The 25574-nt window shown below is 41.8% G+C and overlaps 2 protein-coding genes across 2 annotated transcripts in view; both read right to left on the bottom strand.

Moving 5' to 3' along the window:
* LOC120300520 (monoacylglycerol lipase ABHD6-like) overlaps positions 1-2545 on the bottom strand; it is a 30311-nt gene extending 27766 nt beyond the window's left edge. The window contains exon 1 of the mRNA XM_039326678.1: positions 2489-2545. The gene's annotated coding sequence lies outside the window, so the exon portion shown is untranslated. The remainder of the gene's footprint in view (positions 1-2488) is intronic.
* A 6971-nt stretch (positions 2546-9516) lies between these two features.
* Positions 9517-25574, bottom strand: part of LOC120300533 (zinc finger protein 107-like) — a 29086-nt gene continuing 13028 nt past the window's right edge. The window contains 1 exon segment of the mRNA XM_039326707.1: positions 9517-11461. Within this exon segment, the coding sequence (XP_039182641.1) occupies positions 10318-11461 (1144 nt within the window). The 3' untranslated portion in view covers positions 9517-10317.

Raw genomic sequence — 25574 nt, 5'->3', positions numbered from 1 at the left:
TGGGTCTGTCCCGCAACTATGAGGGGCCCAGGTGCCTTCTTCGGGGGAGGTCTTAAAGTGGAGCCCGATAAGGTTTCAACAAGCTGCAGTGGAAGACTGGGTGAATTCTCCCTAAAAGTCTAGGGAGTTTTAGTTCTACGGTGACCGGATTGATGATCCTTACTATGGGGAAAGGCCCCAAGAATTTTGGTCCCAATTTCTTCCTGGGCAATTTGAGGCATAAATATTTAGTTTACAAATAAACCTTTTCCCCAACTTGGAATGTTCTTTGGGGAGCCCTCTTTCTATCAGCCTGTTTTTTATAGGTTTCAAAAGTCTTTTTTAAAGCAGTTTTTGTGTTTCTCCAAACTTCTTCCTACCCCCTCACCTATTGGTCAAATGTCTGGGAAGCGGAGGGCACCTGAGGGTATTCAGGTATTGGGCTGAACTCTTTTCCTGTGGCCACTCTGGAAGGTGTGTAGCCGGTGCTGCTGTGCACAGAATTATTGTACGCCACCTCCGCAAAAGGGATGAGGTCAGTCCAGTTCGTCTGTTGGTAAGAAACATAGCATCTAAGATATTGCTCAACCATTTTGTTAGCGGATTCTGCAGCCCCATTGGTGACCGGATGAAAAGCAGATGATGATCCAATTAATTTAAGAAAATGCCTCCAAAACTTTGCTGTGAACTGCACCCCCCTGTCCGAAATTATTCGCTTAGTGGCGTCATGCAGCCAGTAGATATGTTTCAGGAACAATTTGGTCAGTCGTTGGTCAGATGGGAGTCCTTTGCAGGCGATGAAATGAGTCTGCTTCAAGAACAGGTCTATCACAGTCCAGATGACAGTATTTCCTCTACTTTCAGGTAGGTCTACTATAAGGTCCATAGCTATTTCTTCCCAGGGTTGAGAAGGGTCTGCCACCGGCTTCAGTAACCCGGGGGTTTTCCCTGGGATTCTTTTCATTGTGGCACATACAGTACAACTTTTTACACAGTTTTCCACATCCCGTTTCAGCCCCGGCTACCAAAATTGCCAGTGGGTGAGGTGTAAGGTTTTCAAATATCCAAAGTGTCCATCATGGCTGTGTTTGAGAGCATTAAGACGGAGGGCTTCGGGCAAATATAGTTTTCCCCCTTTATAAGCCAAGCCATCCCTGCACATTAGGGAGGTTTGATTATCTTTGAACCATTGATTGGTGAGCTCTCATTTTATTTTCTTTACCCCAGGATCATCAGGATTGGGGACCCTGCGAGGCGTAAGTTGAGTGGCGGTTTGTGGATTGGGGATAATTGCCTCGTTAACCTCCTCCTGTTCGCTTTTGTATTGAGGTAACCTGATAGCGCATCAGCTAGAAAGTTTTTTCCTCCTGGTATGTACTTTAGAGTGAAGTTGAAGCGGTTAAAGTACTGTGCCCACCGCACTTGCTTTGGGGACAATTTGCAGGGAGTTTTCAGTGCTTCTAGATTTTTGTGATCTGTCCATACTTCAAATGGCACCTTGCTCCCTTCTAGATAGTATCGCCAGTTTAATAGTGCCCACCTAATCGCAAAGGCCTCTTTCTCCCAGATATGCCCATCTCCACTCACTTTCAGTAAATTTCTTAGAGGTGTAGGCGCAGGGTTGCAGGACCCCACTTTTGTTCTTTTGCAGTAATACACCTCCAACTGCCACATCGCTGGCATCGGCTTGAATCACAAAGGCAGGGGTGCTTTAGGATCGGTTCAGCAGCAAATAGTCTCTTTAAATTCTCAAAAGTTGTTTGACAGCCCATCGTCCATGCTAGTGGTTGGCCCGGTTGTGGCTTCCCTCCTCCTTTGCCTGTTTTGAGTAGTTCTGTAAGGGGTAGGGCAATCTCGGCAAAAGAGGGGATGAATTGACGATAAAAATTGGCCAAACCCAGAAAGCTCTGGAGCTGTTTGTGAGTTTTCGGGGGCTGTCATTCAATTATAGCTTTCACCTTGGCTGGATCCATTTCAATACCCTCGTTGGAAATTCTATAGCCAAGATAATCTAATCGGGTCTGGTGAAATTCACATTTCAACAATTTGGCATAAAGCTTGGCATTCAATAGTTTCTTTAACACTTCTCTCACCAGCTTTATGTGATCAGTCATATTCGTGCTGTATATCAAGATATCATCAAGATATACCAAAACCCCTTTGTACAAGTGATCATGTAGGACAGTGGTTCTCAACCTTTTTAATGCCACGACCCCCAACCGGTCGTACGTCAAGGACTACTCAACTGGTCATAAGTCGAGGACTACCCAACCGGTCATAAGTCAAGGACTTTCCCTGCCCGGGAGTGCCGCGCATGCATGGTGCTGCCCCCTGCGCCGGCCAAGGCATAACTGGCAAGGGGCAGTGACGGCACAAAGTGACCACTGGCTGGGCCACCAGCTGGCCCAGCCCAAGGGAGGTAAGGCACCCGCCAGGTCCCACGTGCACCAGCAACCCTCCCTGCGCCCGCCGGCCTCCTACCTCCCACCCCTGGCCCTCTTGTACTTACATTTTTAGTAGTTGTTCAGCAGGGAGGGGTGGAAACCTCCAGACAGCTCGCCTTCGTTGCAGACAACTTGCAGCACCGTTTGCAGAATGGGACTTTTGGCAGGCTCAACAGGGCACAGACAGCGTGGACAATTCCTATTGGCTTTTGAAAGCCAATAGAATTAGACTCTATTCAAGAGAGTCTATTCTATTGGCTTTCAAAAGCCAATAGAATAAAAGGGAGTAGCACAGCTAAGGAAAAGGGGAAAAAATGGTGGACTGCATTGCTTGGTGACCCCCGTGAAATGGTCGTTCGACCCCAAATGGGGTCCCGACCCAGAGGTTGAGAACCACTGATGTAGGACCTCATTAATCAACTGCATAAATATGTCTGGGGGCCCCTGTAGTCCAAATGGCATGACTTTGAACTGATAGTTCCCCTTAGGACAGTTGAAGGCAGTTTTCCACTCGTCTCCCTCTTTTATTCTCACCCGGTAATATGCCTCTCTCAGGTCTAATTTAGTGAAGACACTCCCCTTAGCCAGATGGGTTAATAAATCCTTTAGGAGGGGGAGGGGGTATTTATTTTCTACACTCACAGCGTTGAGACCCTTATAGTCTACGCAGAGACGAAGAGACCCATCTTTTTTCTCTTTGAATAACACAGGGGCTCCCACGGTAGATTTGGCCCGTTCGATGAACCCCCTTGCTAGGTTTTTGTTCATGTATCCTCCATTTCAAGGGGGGACATAGCATACATTCTCGGGCGTGGGAGTTTGGCTCCTGGCACCAATTCGATGGAGTAGTCATTGGGTCTGTGAGGGGGCAGGGCATCGCATCCTTTTCCACTAAATGCCTCCTCCAGGTCCCGGTATTCATTGGGGATGAGTGGTTCGCCTGGCGGTGGTGAGGCAGCCATGTGCGCTCATTGGGTGAGATGTCCCGCAACATCAGTTGAATCAGCGGGAGGTTTAGGTCTTATAGGTAGTCTCACAGTTCTTATTCCTTTCTCCCACCAGATAAACGGCTTCCATTTGTCCAACCAGGCTAGCCCTAGGATCACAGTCATTTTTGGAGCCACTAGGAAGCAAATAAACTCCCAGTGCGCACCTAATTCTAGGCATAAGGGCTCAGTTAATTGTGTGACAAGAGTCCTTCCCATCAGGGAGCCATCGGCTTGCTCAAACCTCACAGGTTTGGAAAGCTGTTTTGCCCATATGCCCATTTTCATGGCAAACAGCAGACTAATAATGCAGCAGGTGCGTTCAGAATCAATTAGCACATATAAGTCCATTTGTGCCCCAGACGTAGGGATTATAAATTTGGCGGCCAGTGAAAAAGGTGGGATTTGTTGACTCACCATTGAGTCATTCTCTCCTTCATCGTCATTGTCAAAGGAGGGTAGAGCAGGGACAGGTCCACCCGGAGTCCCGGAGTCCTCTTGTGTAGGGGGTGTAATCTGGGCAACAGGTTCTTGCGTGACCCAATTGGATTTTTCTCTCGTTAGCGCTTTGGCAGGTTTCCTTCTCGCTGCTGATTCCGGTCTGCTCTACAGTCGGGGGTAGGGGACTGGACAGTTTGCTGTTCAATGGCCCTTCTGTCCGCACCGGAAACACTTAATTGACAGGCCTGCAGGTAATAATAATAATAGTAATAATAATAGTAGTAAAGTTGGAAGGGACCTTGGAGGTCATCTAGTCCAACCCCCTGCTCGGGCAGGAAACCCTACACCATTTCGGACAAATGGCTGTCCAGTCTCTTCTTAAAAACTTCCAGTGTTGGAGCATTTATGCTTCTGGAGGCAAGCTGTTCCACTGATTAATTGTTCTCACTGTCAGGAAGTTTCTCCTTAGTTCTAGGTTGCTTCTCTCCTTGATTAGTTTCCACCCATTGCTTCTTGTCCTGCCTTCAGGTGCTTTGGAAAATAGCTTAATTCCCTCTTTTTTATGGCAGCCCCTGAGATATTGGAATACTGCTATCATGTCCCCCCTTGTCCTTCTCTTCGTTAAACTAGACATACCCAATTCTAGCAACCGTTCCTTATATGTTTCAGCCTCCAGTCCCCTAATCATCTTTGTTGCTCTTCTCTGTACTCTTTCTAGAGTCTCAACATCTTTTTTACATCGTGGTGACCAAAACTGGATGCAGTATTCCAAGTGTGGCCTTACCAAGGCATTGAAAAGTGGTATTAATACTTCACGTGATCTTGATACTTCGCGTGGTCTTTCAGCCGTTGCAGTAGTCGGAGGGTTTCGTGGGGGTGGTTGTTGTTCAGGTTGCTCTGGCTGCTGCTCGGATTCAGCTGGGGGAGGCTTCTTATAGCAGGCGAGCTGAATGTCTAGCTTCACCGCTGCCTGGTACCATTCTCGCAGTTGATCAGGTACTGCTCGATAGACGCAGGCCTGAGAGAGGTGATTGTCTAATCCCTCAGTGAAGTGATGGATTAGGGACTGCTCTGGCCACCCCTCTATTTGACCTGCTATCTTGCAAAACTCTCGCACGTATCAGGTCTGCCGGCTTGTTTTATTTTGTGGATTTGTTCTCTTGCTTTTATGCCAAGGGATGGATCCTCAAATCTTTCTTTCAGACCTAGGAGAAAGAGATGGGGGTCCTCCAATTCTGGGGCTTCTCATTATATAAATTGTTCAGCCATTCGGATGCTTCTCCCTCCAGGCTGGATGCAATCACATCGACCATGGCCCCTGGGTCTGGGTAGAGATAGGCCCAGCGATTCAAGTGAGAACGCACTTGGTTGAGGAAAGAAATTAACTTCTCTGGGTCCCCATCGAAGGTTGCTCTAAAAAGTGGTGCAATTATAGGCTATTGGGGCCTCCACGATGCTGTTGCTGCTGGCCCCATCCTGGCTGCAGATTTATGCCCAGGGGTTGCACGTTTGGGGGCTGTGGCCAATCTCCTTGCTGCTGGCCCCATCCTGGCTTCTGTACTACCCCAAGCTGTTGCAAGACCTCTATTAGCTGTGGCAAGTTCAGAGATTGTGTATCATCTACCTACTGGGTTTGTCAACCTCCCCATTGCTGCAGAGGCCTCAGACTGGGATTCCCTCTCTCTTCAGGGCTGGGTGTCCCTGGCAGGGGAAGACAGGATCTGAAAAGCTTTCTGATCTGCAATGGAGGGGCTGCAAGCTTCCCTCTGCAGGAGTGGATTTCTGTCTCTCTCCTCTGGGGTTTGAAATATTTCCAGTAACTCACCAAGGCTTTGAGTTGCAGTTTGTCTATTCTCCATCCATTGAAGAAATGTTTTAGACAGGTTTCATCAACTTGAATGATTTTGTAGGACTTTCAGTGCCATTCAGTTAAGTAACCCCAATTTCCTTCTGGATCAACCTCAGGATCCTTCTGGATCTACCCAATATCCAGCTGGCCAGCCGGATGGATTCATCCATCCTCAATCAAAAGGCAGTGTCAGGAGAGAATCAATTGGCAGGTGGGCCTTGGAAAACCCATCATCAGTGACACTAACCCGTCCTAGGTTTAAAGGCAGAGATGTCTCTGTAGGGGAAGGGATTCTTTGTAGAATGTTATGAAATGGCTAAGAAGGAGCAATCCTCTTCATCCTCAATACCTTCATGAAAGAGCTGGGAGAGATCAGCCAGGGATCTGTGTTGTGTGCCATCAATATCCAGAGACTCTGCCCCTCCTCAGATTGCAAGGAAACTGCTAGTAGTCTGAGCCATTGACTCTACAGTAAATAAGGAGATGGAGAACATTTTTTCAGGAAGGCATTTCTTAGCCTTTGCAAAGCTGGATGGTTTGGCCTCCAAATCCAGGCACAAATCAGGGGATTAAAAGGTATTTTGCAAGCCAACAGGGCCTTGATTATGTGCTCTTTCAGAACAATTTTTATTTGGAGGCATTTCTATATGGCCACTGTCCTGGGATTTTAAAAATCTTTGTTCTTAATCACTTATTTTCTTATCAATGATTGTAAATGAAGCTTTTAAAAATGGTAATATCCCGGTGTATTTAAAAGTATTTAAATACTTTTGAGGATCCTTGCACAAATGCAACTCAAAGAATTACAGAAAGAATGGGAGCCGTGAAAATATCTGTAAAACATTACTTACTGAAAAGTTGGGAGAATAATTAGGGAAAAGAGTTTTGTTTTTAAAGTACTAGTCTTTAAAAAAAAATCCTAAAAAAAACCCCAATCAAAAGCAGAGGGGACATTGGAAAAAGGCAATAGAGATAGTCCTCAACTTACAACAGTTTTTAGTGACCGTTCAAAGTTACAACGGCACCGAAAAAATGGCTTATACCCGGTTTTCACACCTACGACTGTTGCAGCATCCCCATGGCCACACAATCAAAATTTGGATGCTTGGCAACTGACTCATATTTATGATGGTTCCAGGGTCCCTGGGTCATGTGATCACCTTTTGTGAAGTTTTCAGAGCAAATTCAATAGGGAAGCCAGATTCACTTAACAACCATATTACAAACTTAACAACTGCAGTCATTGACTTAACACATATGGCAAGAAAGGTCGTAAAATGGGGCAAAATTCACTTAACAAATCTGTTGCTTTGCAACAGGGGTGTCAAACTTAATTTCACTGAGGGCCGCATCAGCATTGCAGTTGTCCTGGTGGGGCCGGATGGGTGTGGCCAGAGTGGGTGCAGCCTACTGGGTGGGTGTGGATGGAGTGGGTGTGGCCTACTGGTTGGGAGTGGCCAGTTCTACATCATTCGCTCAAGGGTGCCTATAGGGTCCTGGGCAGGAGTGGGACAGATCTGAGGGTCTCTGGCAGAAGGGGGTGGGACCGGGGCAAGTGCCAAGGCATGGTCCACCGGGGCAAGTGCCAAGATGGCCACCACAAAATTATACATTGGCTCCCAGCCGGTCTGAGCCAGGGCCAAGGCAGCGGGGGCCGTTCCCTCACTGTTTCCAGGATGGCTTTGCGGGCCGCATGAAACCACTTTGCGGGCTGCATCCGGCCCCCGGACCTTGTGTTTGATATGTCTGCTTTGCAACAAAAATTTGGGTTTCAATTGTGGTCATAAATCAAGGACTACCTTTATTATGTACATCATCTGATTTCCCGAGGGAAAAGGAAAATACAAATCTAGTAAATGAATGTTCTTCTCTTACCTGAGTTGGAGGTTCAACCACGGTTTCCGCTCCCCCAAAAGAAAGAGTCAACTTCCTTCTATTCTTCCCTGTGAGGAAGACAGAATTTCAAAAAGCATAATTAATGAAATGGGAGGAGGTATGCTATCGAAGAGAAAACACAGAAGATAAGAAAGTTAGGATTTATCAGAGAAGTGGAATGACCTTATTATTATCTCTTGAGGTGTCCTGATTTGGATCTTCCTGAGAGATCCTCCTGAAAAACAGTTCTTGAGGGAGATTTGGTGGATGCCTCATTCTCTCAGGATCTCTGAAGTCCATTGTAAAGGACTTGAAATAGTATGAAGGAGAAAAGAATTAATGGTCATCACACATCATGAAGTGGTTTTTTATTGCAAAGCACTCAGTTTCGATCAATTAGGCTGGGAAGTAAGAAAGAAATGGCTCTGCAAAACCTTTCTTCTAGAAAGGATAAGCAACTATACAAAGATTAGTGAAGCATCTCCACATAGTATGAAAGCCAGGGAACTCTGGTAAAGAGCTATTAAGACTTTGAATATGTTATCCAATGGCAAATAATTTTGTGTATAATATAATGCCTGAACAACAGGAAGATATTTGGATGAAAGCTTTAAAATTTATATTAAATTAGAATTTAAAAGATTTTTTTAATAAAATGATGTATCATTCTATTTAATGCGTGATGACCGGCCAAAGATGTATAAGGGAGATCATTTAGTTGCCGTTTTTTGGGAAGGGCTAGGGTTTTATAAAGGGGTAATAATACTTCATGGGATCTTGATTCTATGCCTCTGTTTATACAACCCAGGATTGTATTAGCTTTTTTGGTTGTTGCTGCACACTGCTGGCTCATAGTCAAGTGATCATCGACTAGGACTCCAGGGTCCCTCTCACAGTTACTGTTTTTAAGCCAGGTCTCGGCCAACCTGTATTCGTGCCTTTGGTTTTTCCTGCCTAAGTGTAAGACTTTGCTTTTCTCCACGTTGAAACTCATTTTGTTGGATAGGGCCCATTGTTCGAGCTTGTAAGATCTTTTTGGATCCTGAGTTTGTCTTCTGGGGTGTTGGCTACTGACAGCTTGGTGTCACCTGCAAATCTGATGAGTTCCCCTTTAATTCCTTCATCTAAATCATTAATGAAGATATTGAAGAGTACTGGGCCTAAGACAGAACCTTACCTGCTTACTTCTCTCCATGTGGATGTAATGCTGTTGAGGACTACTCATTGAGTACAGTTTATCTGGGAGAGACATAAAACTACACAGCAGGACAAAAAATAATTAGGCAAGAAGTTGCAGAAAAGTTTTTAAACCTTGGTTGGAACTTGAGTAAGCTTCTCAGTATAACTGCAACCTTCAACTATTCAATTTCTTTTATTGTTTAATTAAGTTACAGTCTTTCCATTGACTATCATGTTATCTCGTTTCTCTTATCCACTTTTTCCCTTGCCTTCCCTTGCTTTGCCTTTCATTTCTTTCATTCATCCCTGTTTTATTCATCCCTCATAATCCTTCTTTTTCTAGTTTATTGTTTATTACGTAGGAAATACACCTCAGGAAGATGGGCCTGCAGGGAGGAGACAAGATGGTGACACATTAGCAGCTCCTGAAATAAAGTTCTGGCTTGTGACAGGCCTTATCCCTTCCGGCTTACATCTACAACCCAAAAATTGTCATTCAGAGGCAAGAATCTGGACCAGCCCCAGCAATGATACTGGGACCCATCAATCCATAAATAAGGAATGAACAGATAAAAACTTAAGTATAAATTCTCCTTTAACTGCAAGACCTGAAGATTCCAATGGTTTGAAGAGATTCCTCTGGATTTGTAGGTGACAATGCAGGGGAAAAAAAAAAAGAGATTTAGTTACAATTAGTGAAAGAAAAAATGTAGATGGAGAGGGGAAAAAGCAGTTAAAAAGAATTCAGTTAACCTCTCTGCTCTTTTCAGTTTCTTTATTCAGTTAACCTCTCTGCTATTTTCAGTTTCTTGACACAGAATGATTGACAATTGAATAAAAAGCTTCAAACATGAGCTTCTCAAATCCTTCCAAAAATTTTCATGTGTTAATACATATTTAAAGCAACTAAAGAGTTTAATACATGAGTATAATACATGACTCAAACATAACCATAGCATTGATATTTAATTTTATTTAAATCAAATTTAGACTTCTTCTTAGTCCTCATCACACTATAGAACAGCAAAATGCTTGAAAAAAATTGGACAATCACTTGTGGGGCTTCTGGTCATTCCAGCTTCATTTTTGAGAGAGGAATTCTTCATCGTTTCAGTTCTTCCCAGATGCTAAACATTGATGTGCATGTGACAATTTCCTCATACATTTTCAGGCCTTGGAATTAATAATGTTTCCTGTTTCTGCACAGATACTGGTTGACTCAGGTCTCAGTTGTACACTGAGCATGCAAATTTGATTAGTTTTGGGGTGCCCCAGTTCTACATCAAGGGTGCACATTTGATTTTTATTTTATTTTTTCATTTGTGCTTGGGGAAGCAGCACCTGTTGAATGTCTTCACATCCTTCTGAGAGCTATGACCAAGTGGGAGAAACATGACAATTGGGGAGCAGGAAGTGCATTTCTAAAAAATAAAATAAAATGAACTTATACTAAATTAATCTCTCTAGGCCTCTAAGTTAGAAGGATGAAACAGACAAAATACTTCTTTTCAGAGTTCAGTCTGTGTAAATTGGAAATCGATATATTGAGCTCATTAATATATAATTAGCATACATTCTCACCCAAATGTATCTTTGTTTTGGGGATTGACTTCTCACGTCTATGAATCATGTTATGGGAACTAAGAGTACTGTGTGGGCTGAAATTCTTACCATACTCCATGCATTTCTATGGCTTCTCCCCTGTGTGAATCCTTTTATGGGATCTAAGATCTTTATGTGCTCTGAAACCCTTTCCACACTCCATGCATTTATATGGCTTGTCTCCTGTGTGCATGCTTTGATGGGATGTACGATCACTGCTTGTCCTGAAGCCCTTTCCACACTCCATGCATTTATATGGGTTTTCCCCCGTGTGGAGTCTTTTATGGGAAATAAGGCCATTATGTCGGGTGAAGCCCTTTCCACACTCCATGCATTTATAGGGCTTCTCCCCTGTATGGATCCTTTGATGGGATGTAAGTTCACTGCCTGTCCTGAAGCACTTTCCACACTCCATGCATTTATATGGTTTCTCCCCTGTGTGGATCATTTTATGGGAAGTAAGATGACTGCTATAAATAAATGTCTTTCCACACTCCAAGCATTTGTATGGCTTCTCTCCTGTGTGGAGCCTTTTATGTGAAGTAAGATTACTGGGTTGGCTGAAGCCCTTTCCACACTCCATGCATTTATAGGGCTTCTCTCCTGTGTGGATCCTTTGATGGGATGTAAGATGACTCTGGGTGTTGAAGCCCTTTCCACACTTCATGCATTTATATGGCTTCTCCCCTGTGTGGATCCTTTTATGAACAGTAAGATACCAGTTTTCATAGAAGCCTTTTCCACACTCCATGCATTTATAGGGCTTCTTCCCTGTGTGGATCCTTTGATGGGATGTAAGATTACTCTGGTTGTTGAAGCCCTTTCCACACTCCATGCATTTATAGGGCTTCTCTCCTGTGTGGATCCTTTGATGGGATGTAAATTCCCAGCTTGTTCTGAAATCCTTTCCACACTCCATGCATTTATAGGGCTTCTCCCCTGTGTGGATCCTTTGATGGGATTTAAGATTACTCTGGTTGTTGAAGCCCTTTCCACACTTCATGCATTTATATGGCTTCTCCCCTGTGTGGATCCTTTGATGGGATGTAAGATGACTTGGTTTGCTGAAGCCCTTTCCACACTCCCTGCATTTATATAACTTCTCCCTTGTGCTTATCCTTTTATAAACAGTCTTATTTCCATCCTCAGTGCATTTATTTGGCTTCTCTCCCATGTGAAAACTTTTCTGTGACATAAGAGACCCATTTTCTTGAGAAAGTGTGAAAGTCCCATTGTAATTTTTTTCTTTGTCTTTGGATATATAATCTTTTCCTTTGACTTGGGATAGATGGTGCTCATTTATATCTATTGTGTCTTTGAATAGTCTTACACCTTTTCCAATGTGTTTTTTCTTTATTCTTCCTTGCTGATCAATAAAGTCCTGCATCTGAGCATCAATGGAAGATGAGCTTTCCTTATTCCAATTATTTGAAGTGTTTCTTTCCTGCCTTTGGAATCCCGTTTGAATTTCAGGCTCCTCCATTACGTCTCTTTGTTTGAACACTTTGATTAATTCTCCAGCAACTTTATTGTCATTTTCATTATCACCTTCAAAGGAAAAGAGAAATAAAAGTGATAGAAAGGTTAAGGGAAAAGATCACCCTGTCAGAAGTCATATTACAGATAATCCCTTAGTTACAAACCTTCCTTTAGCAAACGTTCGAATCTACACGATAATCACCCAGTAGTGTTTACAAAAAACTCCTGAAATTGCGAATGTTTCCACATTACGGCAGTCATTCACCCTTATGAAAGGCCACAGTAGCCCTGCAACATTCACCCTAGCTATTTCCTCCCTCTCCCCCACCCCAGTCTCCCTAGACATTAGGCCTGTGGGTACTCACCTTTGCTTTCTTGGCTGTTCTAGGCCTTTGGTGCATTCGCAGAGAATGGAAGCCTAAAGTAACGCAAGATCGCGTAAGATCAGTGATGCGAGATCTCACGCTACTGATTTCGAGTGATCTCACAGTAGTTTAGGCCTCTTTCTCTGCAACAGAGAATGGAACAGAAGCTGGGGGAGGTTTCCAATTGCCTCTGGAGGCCCAATCCGGGCATCGGAGGCCTTTTCCAGGCCGCTGCTGCCCAGAAAGGAGGCCAGGGGATGCTTCCGTGGGCCTTCAGAAGCCTGATCTACAGGCCTCCACCGGCAGAACAGAAGCCAGGGCCATGTGGCTCCAGAGTTGGGGGGGGGGAGAGCAGGAGATAGGCACTACAAGCACCATGAGAGTTCAGGCACCCATTCTCTGCAAAAGAGGATGGGTGCTAAACTCGGGCGATATTACAGCATGCAGGAACTTCCATTGACTCTCCTTTCCCTGAAAAGCAGGATCCCGGCAGAGAAGAGATGAATCTTTTCAAGGTAAGTCAATCTGGCGCAGCAGAAATGGAGGGGGACGTGCAAGGTATCTTTGTGAATTGTGGAGGCCTTGGGGGCCTGATCCATCACTAGGCCCTCTATGGCCTTCGCCACCCTGAGATACCTCATGCGCAAATAATGAACCGCCTATGTGTCCATGTATTCAATTAGTAAATATGTGGGTGAAAGCAGGGAGTGATCTTCTTTGAGGTACAAGATTTATTCCCATGAATTTTTGAGTTATGAATGAAATGGGCAGGCTCTATTATATTCGTAACTCGAGGACTACCTGTAATTGCCTCCAGGTATTTTGCCAGATTCCAATATATTGTATATTTGTATAATTATATGGTTTGGTATAGAAATGATAATATTACTATTCATGAGGCATAAAAACTTATAAAAGGCATTAAGTCAAAAAACTTGAAAGGCAATACATGATAGGACTAATACAGAAGCTTTTGGGCCAAAACGGTTGAAAACTGTTTGATAAAGTTTGGTATTACTGCAAACCAAGAAATTACTTAATCTCTAAAGTGTTTAAACAGAAATAGAAAAACAAATGGGATAGAATATATCTAAGCAGAATCCCATTGGCCTATTTCCTTCCTGGGAGCAGTAGAACAGCATGACTTTTCCTTCTCCCTCTGAGGAGAGGATATCTATTTGGAAAAGATTTCATAGGAAGTAATCCGTGGCATCTAACTACAAAGCGTCTTCCTGAACTGTCTGACTGCAGAATAGGAAACCCTTACCAAGAGAGGCCACGTTCCTATAATTGTCCAGCATGACTTCCCAATGCAGTGCTTTTTGGCAAGGATCCAGCAGAGACCACTCCTCCTCTGAGAAATACACAGCCACCTCCTCAAAGGGCAGAAGACCCTCCTGAAAGGCAAAAAAGTACAGAACAGACTGAGGAGGGACTATAGGATCTGTCCTATTGTTTAGAAATTCCCAAAGCAAAGGTACTAAGGTAAATGGATGTGTTTAGTAGGATTCCATAGTTTAGGTGAGAAAGTGGACAGAAGAAAAAGCTTTTGGTTGAAGAAATGTTTTAGACAGGTTTCATCAACTTGAATGATTTTCTAGGACTTCCAGTGCCATTCAGTTAAGTAACCCCAATTTCCTTCTGGATCAACGTCAGGATCCTTCTGGATCTTCCCAATATCCAGACAGCCAGCCCTGATCAATTCATCCATCCTCAATCAAAAGGCACTCAGTGTCAGGAGAGAATCAAAAATTTGGGTTTCAATTGTGGTCATAAATCAAGGATTACCTGTATTATGTACATCATCTGATTTCCCGAGAGAAAAAGAAAATACAAATCTAGTAAATGAATGTTCTTCTCTTACCTGAGTTGGAGGTTCAATCACGGTTTCAGTTCCCCCAAAAGAAAGAATCAACTTTCTTCTATTCTTCCCTGTGAGGAAGACAGAATTTCAGGAAGCATAATTAATGAAATGGGAGGAGGTATGCAATCGAAGAGAAAACACAAAAGATAAGAAAGTTAGGATTTATCAGAGGAGTGGAAGGACCTTATTATTATTACCTCTTGAGGTATCCTGATTTGGATCTTCCTGAGAGATCCTCCTGAAAAACAGTTCTTGAGGGAGATTTGGTGGATGCCTCATTCTCTCAGGATCTCTGACGTCCATTGTAAAGGACTTGAAATAGTATGAAGGAGAAAAGAATTAATGGTCATCACACATCATGAAGTGGTTTTTTACTGCAAAGCACTCAGTGTCGATCAATTAGGCTGGGAAGTAAGAAAGAAATGGCTCTGCAAAACCTTTCTTTTAGAAAGGATAAGCAACTATACAAAGATTAGTGAAGCATCTCCACATAGTATGAAAGCCAGAGAACTCTGGTAAAGAGCTATTAAGATTTTGAATATGTTTATCCAATGGCAAATAATTTTGTGTATAATATAATGCCTGAACAACAGGAAGATATTTGGATGAAAGTTTTAAAATTTCTATTAAATTAGAATTTAAAAGAATTTTTTTATAAAATGATATATCATTCTATTTAATGCGTGATAACCAGCCAAAGATGTATAAAGGAAATTCAAATACATGTTCAAAATGTAAATGTAAACAAGAATCTTTTTACCATCTTTCCTGGACGTGTGACAAAGCAAAGAAATACAAAGAAAGATTTATATTTTACTGCAGAAGATTCTCAAAAGTGAGTATAAAAATAAAACCAGAGACTTTAATAGACAAAGAGATTGAAAAACAATCTCAAACTTTGCTGTTATATATGTTGAGAGCAGCAAGAATGCTGGAAAATCGATACAACCCAGGTGGCCAGAAAGGCCCAACAGAGACTCCACTTCCTCAGGGTCTTGCGGAAGAACAGGGTAGAACAACTAATGACCCTCTTTTACTGGTCTACCATAGAAAGCGTCCTCTCACGCTGTATTGAGGTTTGGTATGCTGGCTTGACAGCCATGTATAGGAAGATATTACAGAGGGTATGAGCACAGCACAAAATATCGTGGGCTGTCCCCTGACACCACTGGATATTGCAAGGGCCCGCTGCCTTGGAAAAGTGAGGAAAATTCTCAGGGATGACTCATACCCTGGTCAGTACCTCTTTATTCTCCTACCATCGGGTAGAAGATATAGAAGCATAGCCAGCTGCACCAACAGGCTGAAGAATAGTTTCTATCCATGGGCTGTCAGGCTCCTGAATGGGAATAACCTTGTGCAGGATAGACTTGCAAAACTGGCGCGTTGTGCAATTAGCTCACACGATGTAATAGGATGGTGGGATTGTTATCACTGTGAATTGCGGGCGGGGGGGCACAAAGGGAGGCTCAGCCAATCTCATTGTATATATGTTGTACTTTGATAATAAAGGTTCATTCAAATTTTTGCACAAAAACGGAAGGATACTTTAATTGCCATAATGGAGAAGTCGCTGGAAAAACTGATGGAACTAGCAGAGATGGCAAAATTAACTGCTTTAATTAAAGAAAAGAACACATCCAACCTTGTTTCTACTTGGAAATTGCTCCTGGATTTTTTTCTTGGGATAAAACAAAAATGAAACTTTGATTTCGTTGTTATAGAACGGCTAGTACATATTAAGGATGTAAAAGTAGAAGGCCGAGGCTGTAATGTTACCATTTTATTCAACTGCACTAAAAAGAGTCAGAAGTCAATCATTTTCCTTTTTTGCCCTTTCCCCTATACTTCTTTCTCTTCCCTCCACCCTACTTCCTACTATTTTCAATTTTTTTGTATTTTATATCTTGATAAGCTTAATAATATTTTTAAAAGGAAACAAAAATTTGAACATATTATTATATTCAATTCCTTCTGGACTCCAAGAGGAAGTCCTCTCACCTGCAACTCAGCCTGCTCCTTCTGCTCCTCCTCCAGACTCAGGAGGAAGCCTTCCACCAGGGCCACCGCCTGGGAGCTGGTCTCTGCTCCACACTCCCGCACCCAGCTCTCCATCTGCAGGGGCAGAAGGGCCAGGAACTGCTCCAGAACAACCAGGTCCAGTATCTGCGCTTTTGTGTGCTTTTCTGGTCTCAACCATCGGCTACAAAAGTAGTGGAGTCGGTTGCAAAGTCCTCGGGGACCCTCATCCTCCTGATACTGGATGCTCCTAAAGTTCCAGGACTGAACTTGTGAAACGATGGTTCCATCGTCCAGGATCTTCTGCCCAGATCTTGCCCAGATCTCCTCACCGATTCCAGACTGAACACTGGAAGGGCCTTTTCCAGTTCCCCCACTTGCTAAAGGAAGGCTTGCCATTCTTTCTCCGTCCTGTAACACAAATCCAAATGAGTTCAAGGAAACCAAATTCTTTTTCATTCATAGCAATGTTCATTTAGCCATGGGAATCAGAACAAGCCATTAACCCTCTTTGCCAAAGAGATAATGTTGTCTCTAAAGAACATGAACAAATGACCTCCTTTTGCAATTCTCTCATAGAAAATAAATTCAAACAACTAGACAGTAGTGGATTGGATCATTCATTGACACTCATCCCCATAGAAGGAAGTATTTTTCTGACCTGATAAACTGATGACTTCAATAAGAAGATTCAGTGTATTTCGCATTTTGGATCATTTCTTATTTTTTTTGTACTCACAAGGAAAAACTTGCTTTTTAAAAATATAGATCTACAGGGTTCACGCAGCGTACAAAAACTCAGAACAGGTTAACAAAGCATGAAAATTCAGTTCACAAAAAAATGTAATGCCATTCAGTTGACCCTGGGTTAGGACGCTCCATTTCTCTTCCTTCCTTCACATAGGCAGGCAGGTTCACATAATGTACCCTAAGCACAAAAAAGTCTATCAGATCTAGGGGCTCAGTTCATATGAAACAAAAAGGCTTAAATGCACAAAGCTTAACGTAATGATCTGGTTCATTGTCCTCCTAAGACAAATTGAGCTGCAGATGAGCCAAACCTAGTTTATTGCCATCCAGCACAGAGTGAGAACTAGGCATAATCTTTTGTTCTCTTCTTTTCAAACCTTTTCTTATTTCTTCCTTGAGATTTGCCATGCAAACTCTCCCCCTACGCAGGAGCTTTTCCCAGGAAATGGGGCATGAAGGACTATCCAGGTCCCCTCCTTTCCTTTCTGGCATCTGGATTTCTTCCTGAGGGCAACATGCGTGGTCTAGACTAGCTCTGCTTTGTTCCCTGCCTGTTACAATCATGGAAAAGGGCAGCCAGGAGATATGGGATCTGGGGGTCTCCCACTCCTAAGATTGAACCTGGATGAGGACTTTGCATATGCCACATCCTTCTCTAGTGCAAGAACTCTCTGCCTCGCCTTGTATGGGAAGAAACCCCCTCCCCCCCCCCCCACAAACAAGCCCTTTGTCACCTGTGGCTCTCTTTCCTTCAAGACTTTCTTGCAGCCTTTTTAACCACTTGCGAAGTTCAAAGGGTTAAAGAGAGAGTCCAGCATCCTAGAAAGGCAAGACTTAGTTATGTCACTTCCTTCCCAACCAGTCACAGCAGCCCAACGTTGAAGTGCATAGCGTTCCTTTCTCTTTGCAGAGGGATTTTCTATGAGTGGAAAGTGCTCATGGAACAAGGAGAGACGGAGCATTTCCCATGTGGGGCCAGGAGGGGGCGCTCACGTTTCCCTTGATCAGGAAGCCTTCTCAACGTGCTTTAGGGTGGCAATGTTATACTTCAGTAGAGTGTTGTATTTCAAGCTTATAGCCAGTCGCTCACTCACTCACACTCTCACAGCCCTGGAAAATAGCCACACTTTCACCCACGCACTGAGGCACAAATGGTTCTTTAAAATACAGGGAGACTCAGTGAATTTAAAATAACAGACGTTTACTGGTTAGAACGTATATATTTGTTCTTTTTCACATGTACACAGACTTCCACACTCATCATCCACACTTACCCAAGTCCTTCTCAACTAGGCTGGCTGGCACTAGCCAGAGGGACAGAAGCTGCCAGCTGCCAACTCTAGATGAAGAACAGTTCAAAAAGTGTGTGTAGTTCAGGATCTTTCCCCCCCCCCCTCCAAAGTTCTTGCTTTGCTGATTCATCAGATAGATCGTTATTCTTGTTGATTTTCAAGCTTGGTAGCTGTTGATGGGATTTGGAGAGAGCTTTCACATTAGCTCTTGTCCAATTTCTTTTGTCTGGATCGAGTGACATTTTTACTTTCTTTCCTTGGTGACTTAGTTCCTTTTTGGAGACGGAACTTGGATGAGAACTTGGGATGCATCTCTTCCTTCTTCAGTTCAAGAACCCTCATATAAAGAGAATTTATAATGTCTTAATAAAATTGGATTCTGAAATGGAATTAGTTGAAGACTGTATGGTAAAATGGGCACAAAATATTCAAGAGCTGATTCTATTGGATACATGGGAGACAATTTGGGTTAGAAACGTAAAATTTACTCAAGCTCAAAATTTGAGAGAAAATTTTTATAAAATGTTTTATAGGTGGCATTTGGATCCCCAAAAGTTGTCTTGTATGTATCCTAACTTGCAGCCCAAATGTTGGAGATGTGGTAGTTTGAATGCAATTTATTTTCATATTTGGTGGACTTGTAGAAATGTAAAAGCTTTTTGGATTAAAATTTGGTGGATCATTCAGAATATTTTTAAAAGAAAGATAAAGTTTACTCCTCAATTATTTTTGTTGGGTATTATTGTAGATTTTGATGTTAAGGAAACTAATTTGATGTTGAATTTAATAACAGCAGCAAGTCTGTTGGTAGGGCAATATTGGAAGAAGGATTGTTTGCCTGCTATAGAAGAATGGATGCTTAAAGTGTCAAATCTAGCAGAAATGGCTAAAATTTCTGCTTACTTGAAGGATTATTCACAAGAAAGATGCATTTCGGTTTGGAGAAGATGGGGTATATTTTGTAATTTTTGTAAAACTTTTCAATTAAAAAAAAAAAAGAACCCTCCCTTTGCATTGGAAGAATCTGCCCACTTATCCTGGCCCTTTCCGGATCTCTTTCCTTCAAGAGTTCTGCGCAGCTCAAATGCACTTCAGCTGGGTTGCAAACTATCTGGAACCCTGGCAGAGTTACATCCAGAAGTGCCACACCTCAGAAAGTTAGTAGCATTGCTTTATAAACTTTGTTAGCCAATGAAAATCAGACAACAGAGCCATTACATCATAAGGAAGATATCAATCATTTCTGTACACTCCCTTACTCCCTCCTTCAGTACATCCTATCTGTTGTGTCCTGAGCCTGCAAAAGCAGGCTCGGGATGTTGCAAGGTCCTGGGCAATTGCAAAAGCTGCCTGGGACCAGATTGAGTGACGGCCTTGTGCGCACGCGCAAGGCGCAAAAGCACTTGGTAATTGTAGCCATTTGGTCCGGGTCTCTGAGTTGTTAAGAGAGGCTGCGTGCCTCGTAGATTGCCAGATTGGAAAAAGCTATTACTAATAAAAGACTGCTGTGTTCAAGATGAGCCTCCTCACTCTTCATTACTCTCAGGACGTAACACTATCCATGTACATGTTTCCCATACTTGTGTGAAATTTGTCCCTGAGTTAAATGCTGATTACAGAAGTGAGATAGAAGTAGTTAGGCTAAACCATTTCTTTTTGTTCCAGTTACACAACCCCTCATTCCTCCCTTTTTAATTTTGTAACAGAATGTGTTCTGTTACTTGGTGACCAATGACGTATAATCCTTTGTTATTGCGATGATAGTCAGGACCTTGGCTGTCTTATGGGATTTACAGAGGATGTATGATGGTCAACCCCAAGATGGTAGAAGCAACTATTCTTTAGATAACAGGAATCAAACATGGCAAAACCAGAAGACCTCCAAAAGCTAACACAACCAGAAAAATTTCCCTTTGCAAATCACCAAAGATCTCTCCAAGCCAGCTTTTGTCCAGGTCATCTGTCCAGGTTTCCAAAGAAGCTGGGTGTATTTCCTCAGCATGCAGGCAGCAGTGTGTAAAAGGAAAGCCAGACACCCCTTGTTTTCACAAAACGTTCTTTTTTTAGTAATATTTTATTAATTTCCCAATTTTACACTTAAGTATTTAAAAAGCAGTGTGGTGGCCGGGTTAATCAATAGTTCAATAACATACAAAAATCTTTAGTACAAATCTCAAGTTACAACATCAAATATTTCCTCTCTTTTTCCCTTAATATCTACTATCTCGTATTTAAGCTAATACAGTTCTTGTTATATCAACCAAGTAAAAACATCATTATTACATTTATCAATAAATTGTTAGCTTATACATATCTTAATTACTTTTACATTCAATCTTTAGAGACAATTAATGTCCTATTATTGATTTGTTCTCAATTTTTAGTTTCCCATCAATATTCAAATTTAACATTTGATATTTGTAATTTCCAGGTTTTAGGTAACCAAAGTTTCCCTTATCTCAATTCATAACAGAATCTAATATTCAAAATACAAATCTTATCTATTTGAATATAGTTTTGTTCTATTTCCTAAAAGTTATCTATTTCCCACCATATTAAATCATCTAATTAATAATACAGTATCCCCTTTAATAAATCAAAATCATTATATAGTCTGGGTTAATCAATAAATCAAACATATTCATAAACAAATAGAATCCTTATTTTCAACTAATTTCCAAATATTTTAAATTTAATGACCCAAATTCCCCTTATCTCAACTTCTCCCTTTAACCTTCTAATTAGTAATATGAAATCCCCTCTAATAAATCAAAACCCCAATTTTCTTCAGCCTTTCTGTCTTTCTTCTTTTGCCAACTAGCCTTCCATGTCAGTGCTTTTAGATCATCAAATAGGTCTCCTTTTATTATTATACATATTATTTGAAATAAGGGAGATCATTTAGCTGCCATTTTTTGCGAAGGGCTAGGGTTTTATAAAGGGGTAATAATACTTCGTGTGATCTTGATTCTATACCTCTGTTTATACAACCCAGGATTGTATTAGCTTTTTTGGTTGCTGCTGCACACTGCTGGCTCATAGTCAAGTGATCATCCACTAGGACTCCAGGGTCCCTCTCACAGTTACTGTTTTTAAGCCAGGTCTCGGCCAACCTGTATTCGTGCCTTTGGTTTTTCCTGCCTAAGTGTAAGACTTTGCTTTTCTCCACGTTGAAACTCATTTTGTTGGATAGGGCCCATTGTTCGAGCTTGTAAGATCTTTTTGGATCCTGAGTTTGTCTTCTGGGGTGTTGGCTACTGACAGCTTGGTGTCATCTGCAAATCTGATGAGTTCCCCTTTAATTCCTTCATCTAAATCATTAATGAAGATATTGAAGAGTACTGGGCCTAAGACAGAACCTTACCTGCTTACTTCTCTCCATGTGGATGTAATGCTGTTGAGGACTACTCATTGAGTACAGTTTATCTGGGAGAGACATAAAACTACACAGCAGGACAAACAAAATTAGGCAAGAAGTTGCAGAAAAGTTTTTAAACCTTGGTTGGAACTTGAGTAAGCTTCTCAGTATAACTGCAACCTTCAACTATTCAATTTCTTTTATTGTTTAATTAAATTACAGTCTTTCCATTGACTATCATGTTATCTCGTTTCTCTTATCCACTTTTTCCCTTGCCTTCCCTTGCCTTGCCTTTCATTTCTTTCATTCATCCCTGTTTTATTCATCCCTCATAATCCTTCTTTTTCTAGTTTATTGTTTATTACGTAGGAAATACACCTCAGGAAGATGGGCCTGCAGGGAGGAGACAAGATGGTGACACATTAGCAGCTCCTGAAATAAAGTTCTGGCTTGTGACAGGCCTTATCCCTTCCGGCTTACCTCTACGACCCAAAAATTCCTCTGGATTTGTAGGTGACAATGGGGAGGAAAAAAAAACACATTTAGCTACAATTAGTGAAAGAAAAAATGTAGATGCAGAGGGGAAAAAGCGGTTAAAAAGAATTCAGTTAACCTCTCTGCTCTTTTCAGTTTCTTTATTGTCCAGCTTGACACAGAACGATTGACAATAAAAAGCTTCAAACATGAGCTTCTCATATCCTTCCAAAAACTTTCATGTGTTAATACATTTTTAAAGCAACTAAAGAGTTTAATACATGAGTATAATACATGACTTGAACATAGCCACAGCATTAATATTTAATTTTATTTAAATCAAATTTAGACTTCTTCTTAGCTCTCATCACACTATAGAACAGCAAAATGCTTGAAAAAAAATTGCACAATCACTTGTGGGGCTTCTGATCATTTGGGCTTCGTTTTTGAGAGAGGAATTCTTTATCATTTCAGTTCTTCCCAGATGCTAAACATTGATGTGCATGTGATAATTCCTTCATACATCTTCAGGCCTTTGAATGAATAATGTTCCCTGTTTCTGCATAGATACTGTTTGACTCAGGTCTCAGTTGTACACTGAGGATGCAAATTTGATTACTTTTGGGGCGCCCCAGTTCTACATCAAGGGTGCACATTTGATTTTTCTTTTATTTTTTCATTTGTGCTTGGGGAAGCAGCACCTGTTGAATGTCTTCACTTCCTTCTGAGAGCTATGACCAAGTGGGAGAAACATGACAATTGGGGAGCAGGAAGCGCATTTCTAAAAAATAAAATAAAATGAACCTATACACACATAAATTCAAAAACTTAGAGGTAATAATTATAATGGCACATGCCCATTATTTTTATTTTCATTACTAAATACATCTCTCTAGGTCTCTAAGCTAGAAGGATGAATCAGTAAAAAAAAAAACAATCCTTTTTTCAAAGTTCAGTCTGTGTAAATTGGAAATCCAGACTGAACCCACTAAATCTATAATTAGCATACATTCTCACCCAAATGTATCTTTGTTTTGGGGACTGACTTCTCACATCTATGAATCATGTTATGGAGAGTATGGTGTCGGCTGAAATTCTTTCCACACTCCATGCATTTATATGGCTTGTCTCCTGTGTGGATCATTTGATGGGATTTAAGATGACTGTTTTGACTGAAGATGACTGTTTTGACACTCAGTACCAGTATATTTATTTGGATTCCCTCCATGTGGATCCTTTTATGGGAAGCAAGTCAATTTCTATGAGTAAAGGTCTTTCCACATTCCAAGCATTTATATGGCTTCTCCCGTGTGCACCCTTTTATGGGATGTAAGATGTCTGAGTCTTTCCATACTCCATGCATTTATATGTTTTTTTCCCTGTGTTGATCTTTTTATGTCTCATAAGGTATGAATATCCATGGAACACCTTTATGTGCATTTATATTGCTTCTCCCCTGTGTGGAGCCTTCTATGGCAAGTAAGATCCCTTTTTTTGCTGAGTTTCTTTCCACGCTCTATGCATTTATATTGCTTCTCTCGTGTGGATCCTTTTATGGCAGTGGTTCTCAACCTGTGGGTCGGGACCCCATTTGGGGTTGAACGACCATTTCACGGGGGTCGCCAAACAATGCAGTCCGCCATTTTTTCCCCTTTTCCTTAGCTATGCTACTCCCTTTTATTCTATTGGCTTTTGAAAGCCAATAGAATAGACTCTCTTGAATAGTCTAATTCTATTGGCTTTCAAAAGCCAATAGGAATTGTCCAGGTTGTCTCTGCCCTGCTGAGCCCGCCAAAAGTCCCATTCTGCAAACGGTGCTGCACCAGTTGAATAGTCCTCAACTTACGACTGGTTGAGTAGTCCTCGACTTACGACCAGTTGGGGGTCACGGCATTAAAAAGGTTGAGAACCACTGTTTTATGGGATGCATGACAAGATGACTTTTGACAGGCCTTAACCCTTCTGGCTTCTATGACCCAAAAATGCCTTTCAGAGGCAAGAAAGAACCGGGACCTGCCCCAGCAATGATACTGGAACCCATCAACCCATAGATCATGAAGTCTAATAAATGTCTTCCTCTTATGTAAGTTGGAATTTTAAAAACTATTTCAGCTCCACCATAAGGAAGAGTCAACTTCTTCCTACTTTTCCTGTGAGGGAGACTTAGCAACAAAATCTTTGGGCTCAATTTTGGGTTTAGGTCGATGACTATACCATGTACATGAGCTGATTTCCTGAGGGAAAGGGAAAATACAAATCTAGTAAATGAATGTTCTTCTCTGAGTTGGAGGTTCAGTCACGGTTTCCGTTCCCCCAAAACAAATAGTCAACTTCCTTCTATTCTTCCCTGTGAGGGAGAACATAATTTCAAAAGTCATAATTAATAAAATGGAAGGAAGTATGCTTTAGAAGAGAAAACATAAAGAGAAAGTTAGGATCTATCAGAGGAGTGGAAGAACCTTATATTACTTCCTGAGGTGGCAGGGTCTGGATCTTCCTGAGAGATCTTCCTGAAAAACAGATCTTGAGTAAAAGTTGATGGACGCTGCTTTTCCTGAGGATCTCTGATCTCCACTGCAAAAGACTTGAAATAGTATGCAGGAGAAAAGAATTAATGGACACCACACAGCCTTCAACTCGGGCCACTGCGTGGAAGCTGGTCTCTTCTCCAGCATCTTCTGCCCAATTTTTGCCCACAACTCTCCACAGATGCCAGACTGAGCATCGGAAGGGCCTTTTCCAGTTCCTCCACTTGCTAAAGGATGACATGCCATTCTTTTTGTTTGTCCTGTGACGCAATTCCAAATGGGTCCAAGGATACCTGTGTATTTCTAAATGCTTTTTCATTCATAGCAATGTTTATTTAGCCATGGGAATACTAGAAGCCATTAAGCCCTCTTTGACAAAGAGATAACTTTGTCTCTACAAGAAGATCAACAAATGACCTCCATTTTGCGATTCTCTTATAGAAAAGAGAAGAAATTCAAAGAAGTAGTGTGTCAAGTTTCCGATAGACGAGACCAAACAAATCAGAATTTCGAGGCTTGAGGTTTCCTCAAAGAACATGTTTATTGGCTACATAGCATCGGCATGGTCAAAAGTGAAACCAAGACTGAAATTCCCTCGAAAGACATATATTATTACAAGGTTAAGTTTCCCACCCCAGTGCTATGCAATGTTATGTTTCCCAATAGAATAGTTTGGTGGGCTTTCTAACCATATGCCCATCCAATCGACAGAAATGATCTTGGTTCCCATGGACAGTAAAATGTTTAGACTAATAGAAATCCTCTGCAACCCCTCCCAATCCTGCTGCAACCTAGAATGAGGAAAATGGCTGCAGCCAGGTTCGTTGTAGAGTTGACATATTGGATTGGACCATTCAACAATACTCATTCCCATGGAAGGAAGTATTTTTCTGAGATGGTATATTGATGAGTTCCACCAAGAATATTCAGTGTATTTGGCATTTTGTATCATTTCAATTTCTTTCTATTCACAAGGAGAGACTTGTTTTTTAAAAATATACATCTACATTTATCTATAAGCAGGATTCATGCAACATACAAAACCCAGAAAAGGTTAACAAAGAACGAATAGAATAGTACCGTGGTGGCA

The sequence above is a fragment of the Crotalus tigris genome, unplaced genomic scaffold, assembly GCF_016545835.1.
Source record: "Crotalus tigris isolate CLP2741 ecotype Arizona unplaced genomic scaffold, ASM1654583v1 scf7180000024342.5246164, whole genome shotgun sequence".
Taxonomy (NCBI): Eukaryota; Metazoa; Chordata; class Lepidosauria; order Squamata; family Viperidae; genus Crotalus; species Crotalus tigris.
The sequence above is the reverse complement of the archived record's forward strand: the minus strand, read 5'-3'. Positions and strand labels throughout refer to the sequence as shown.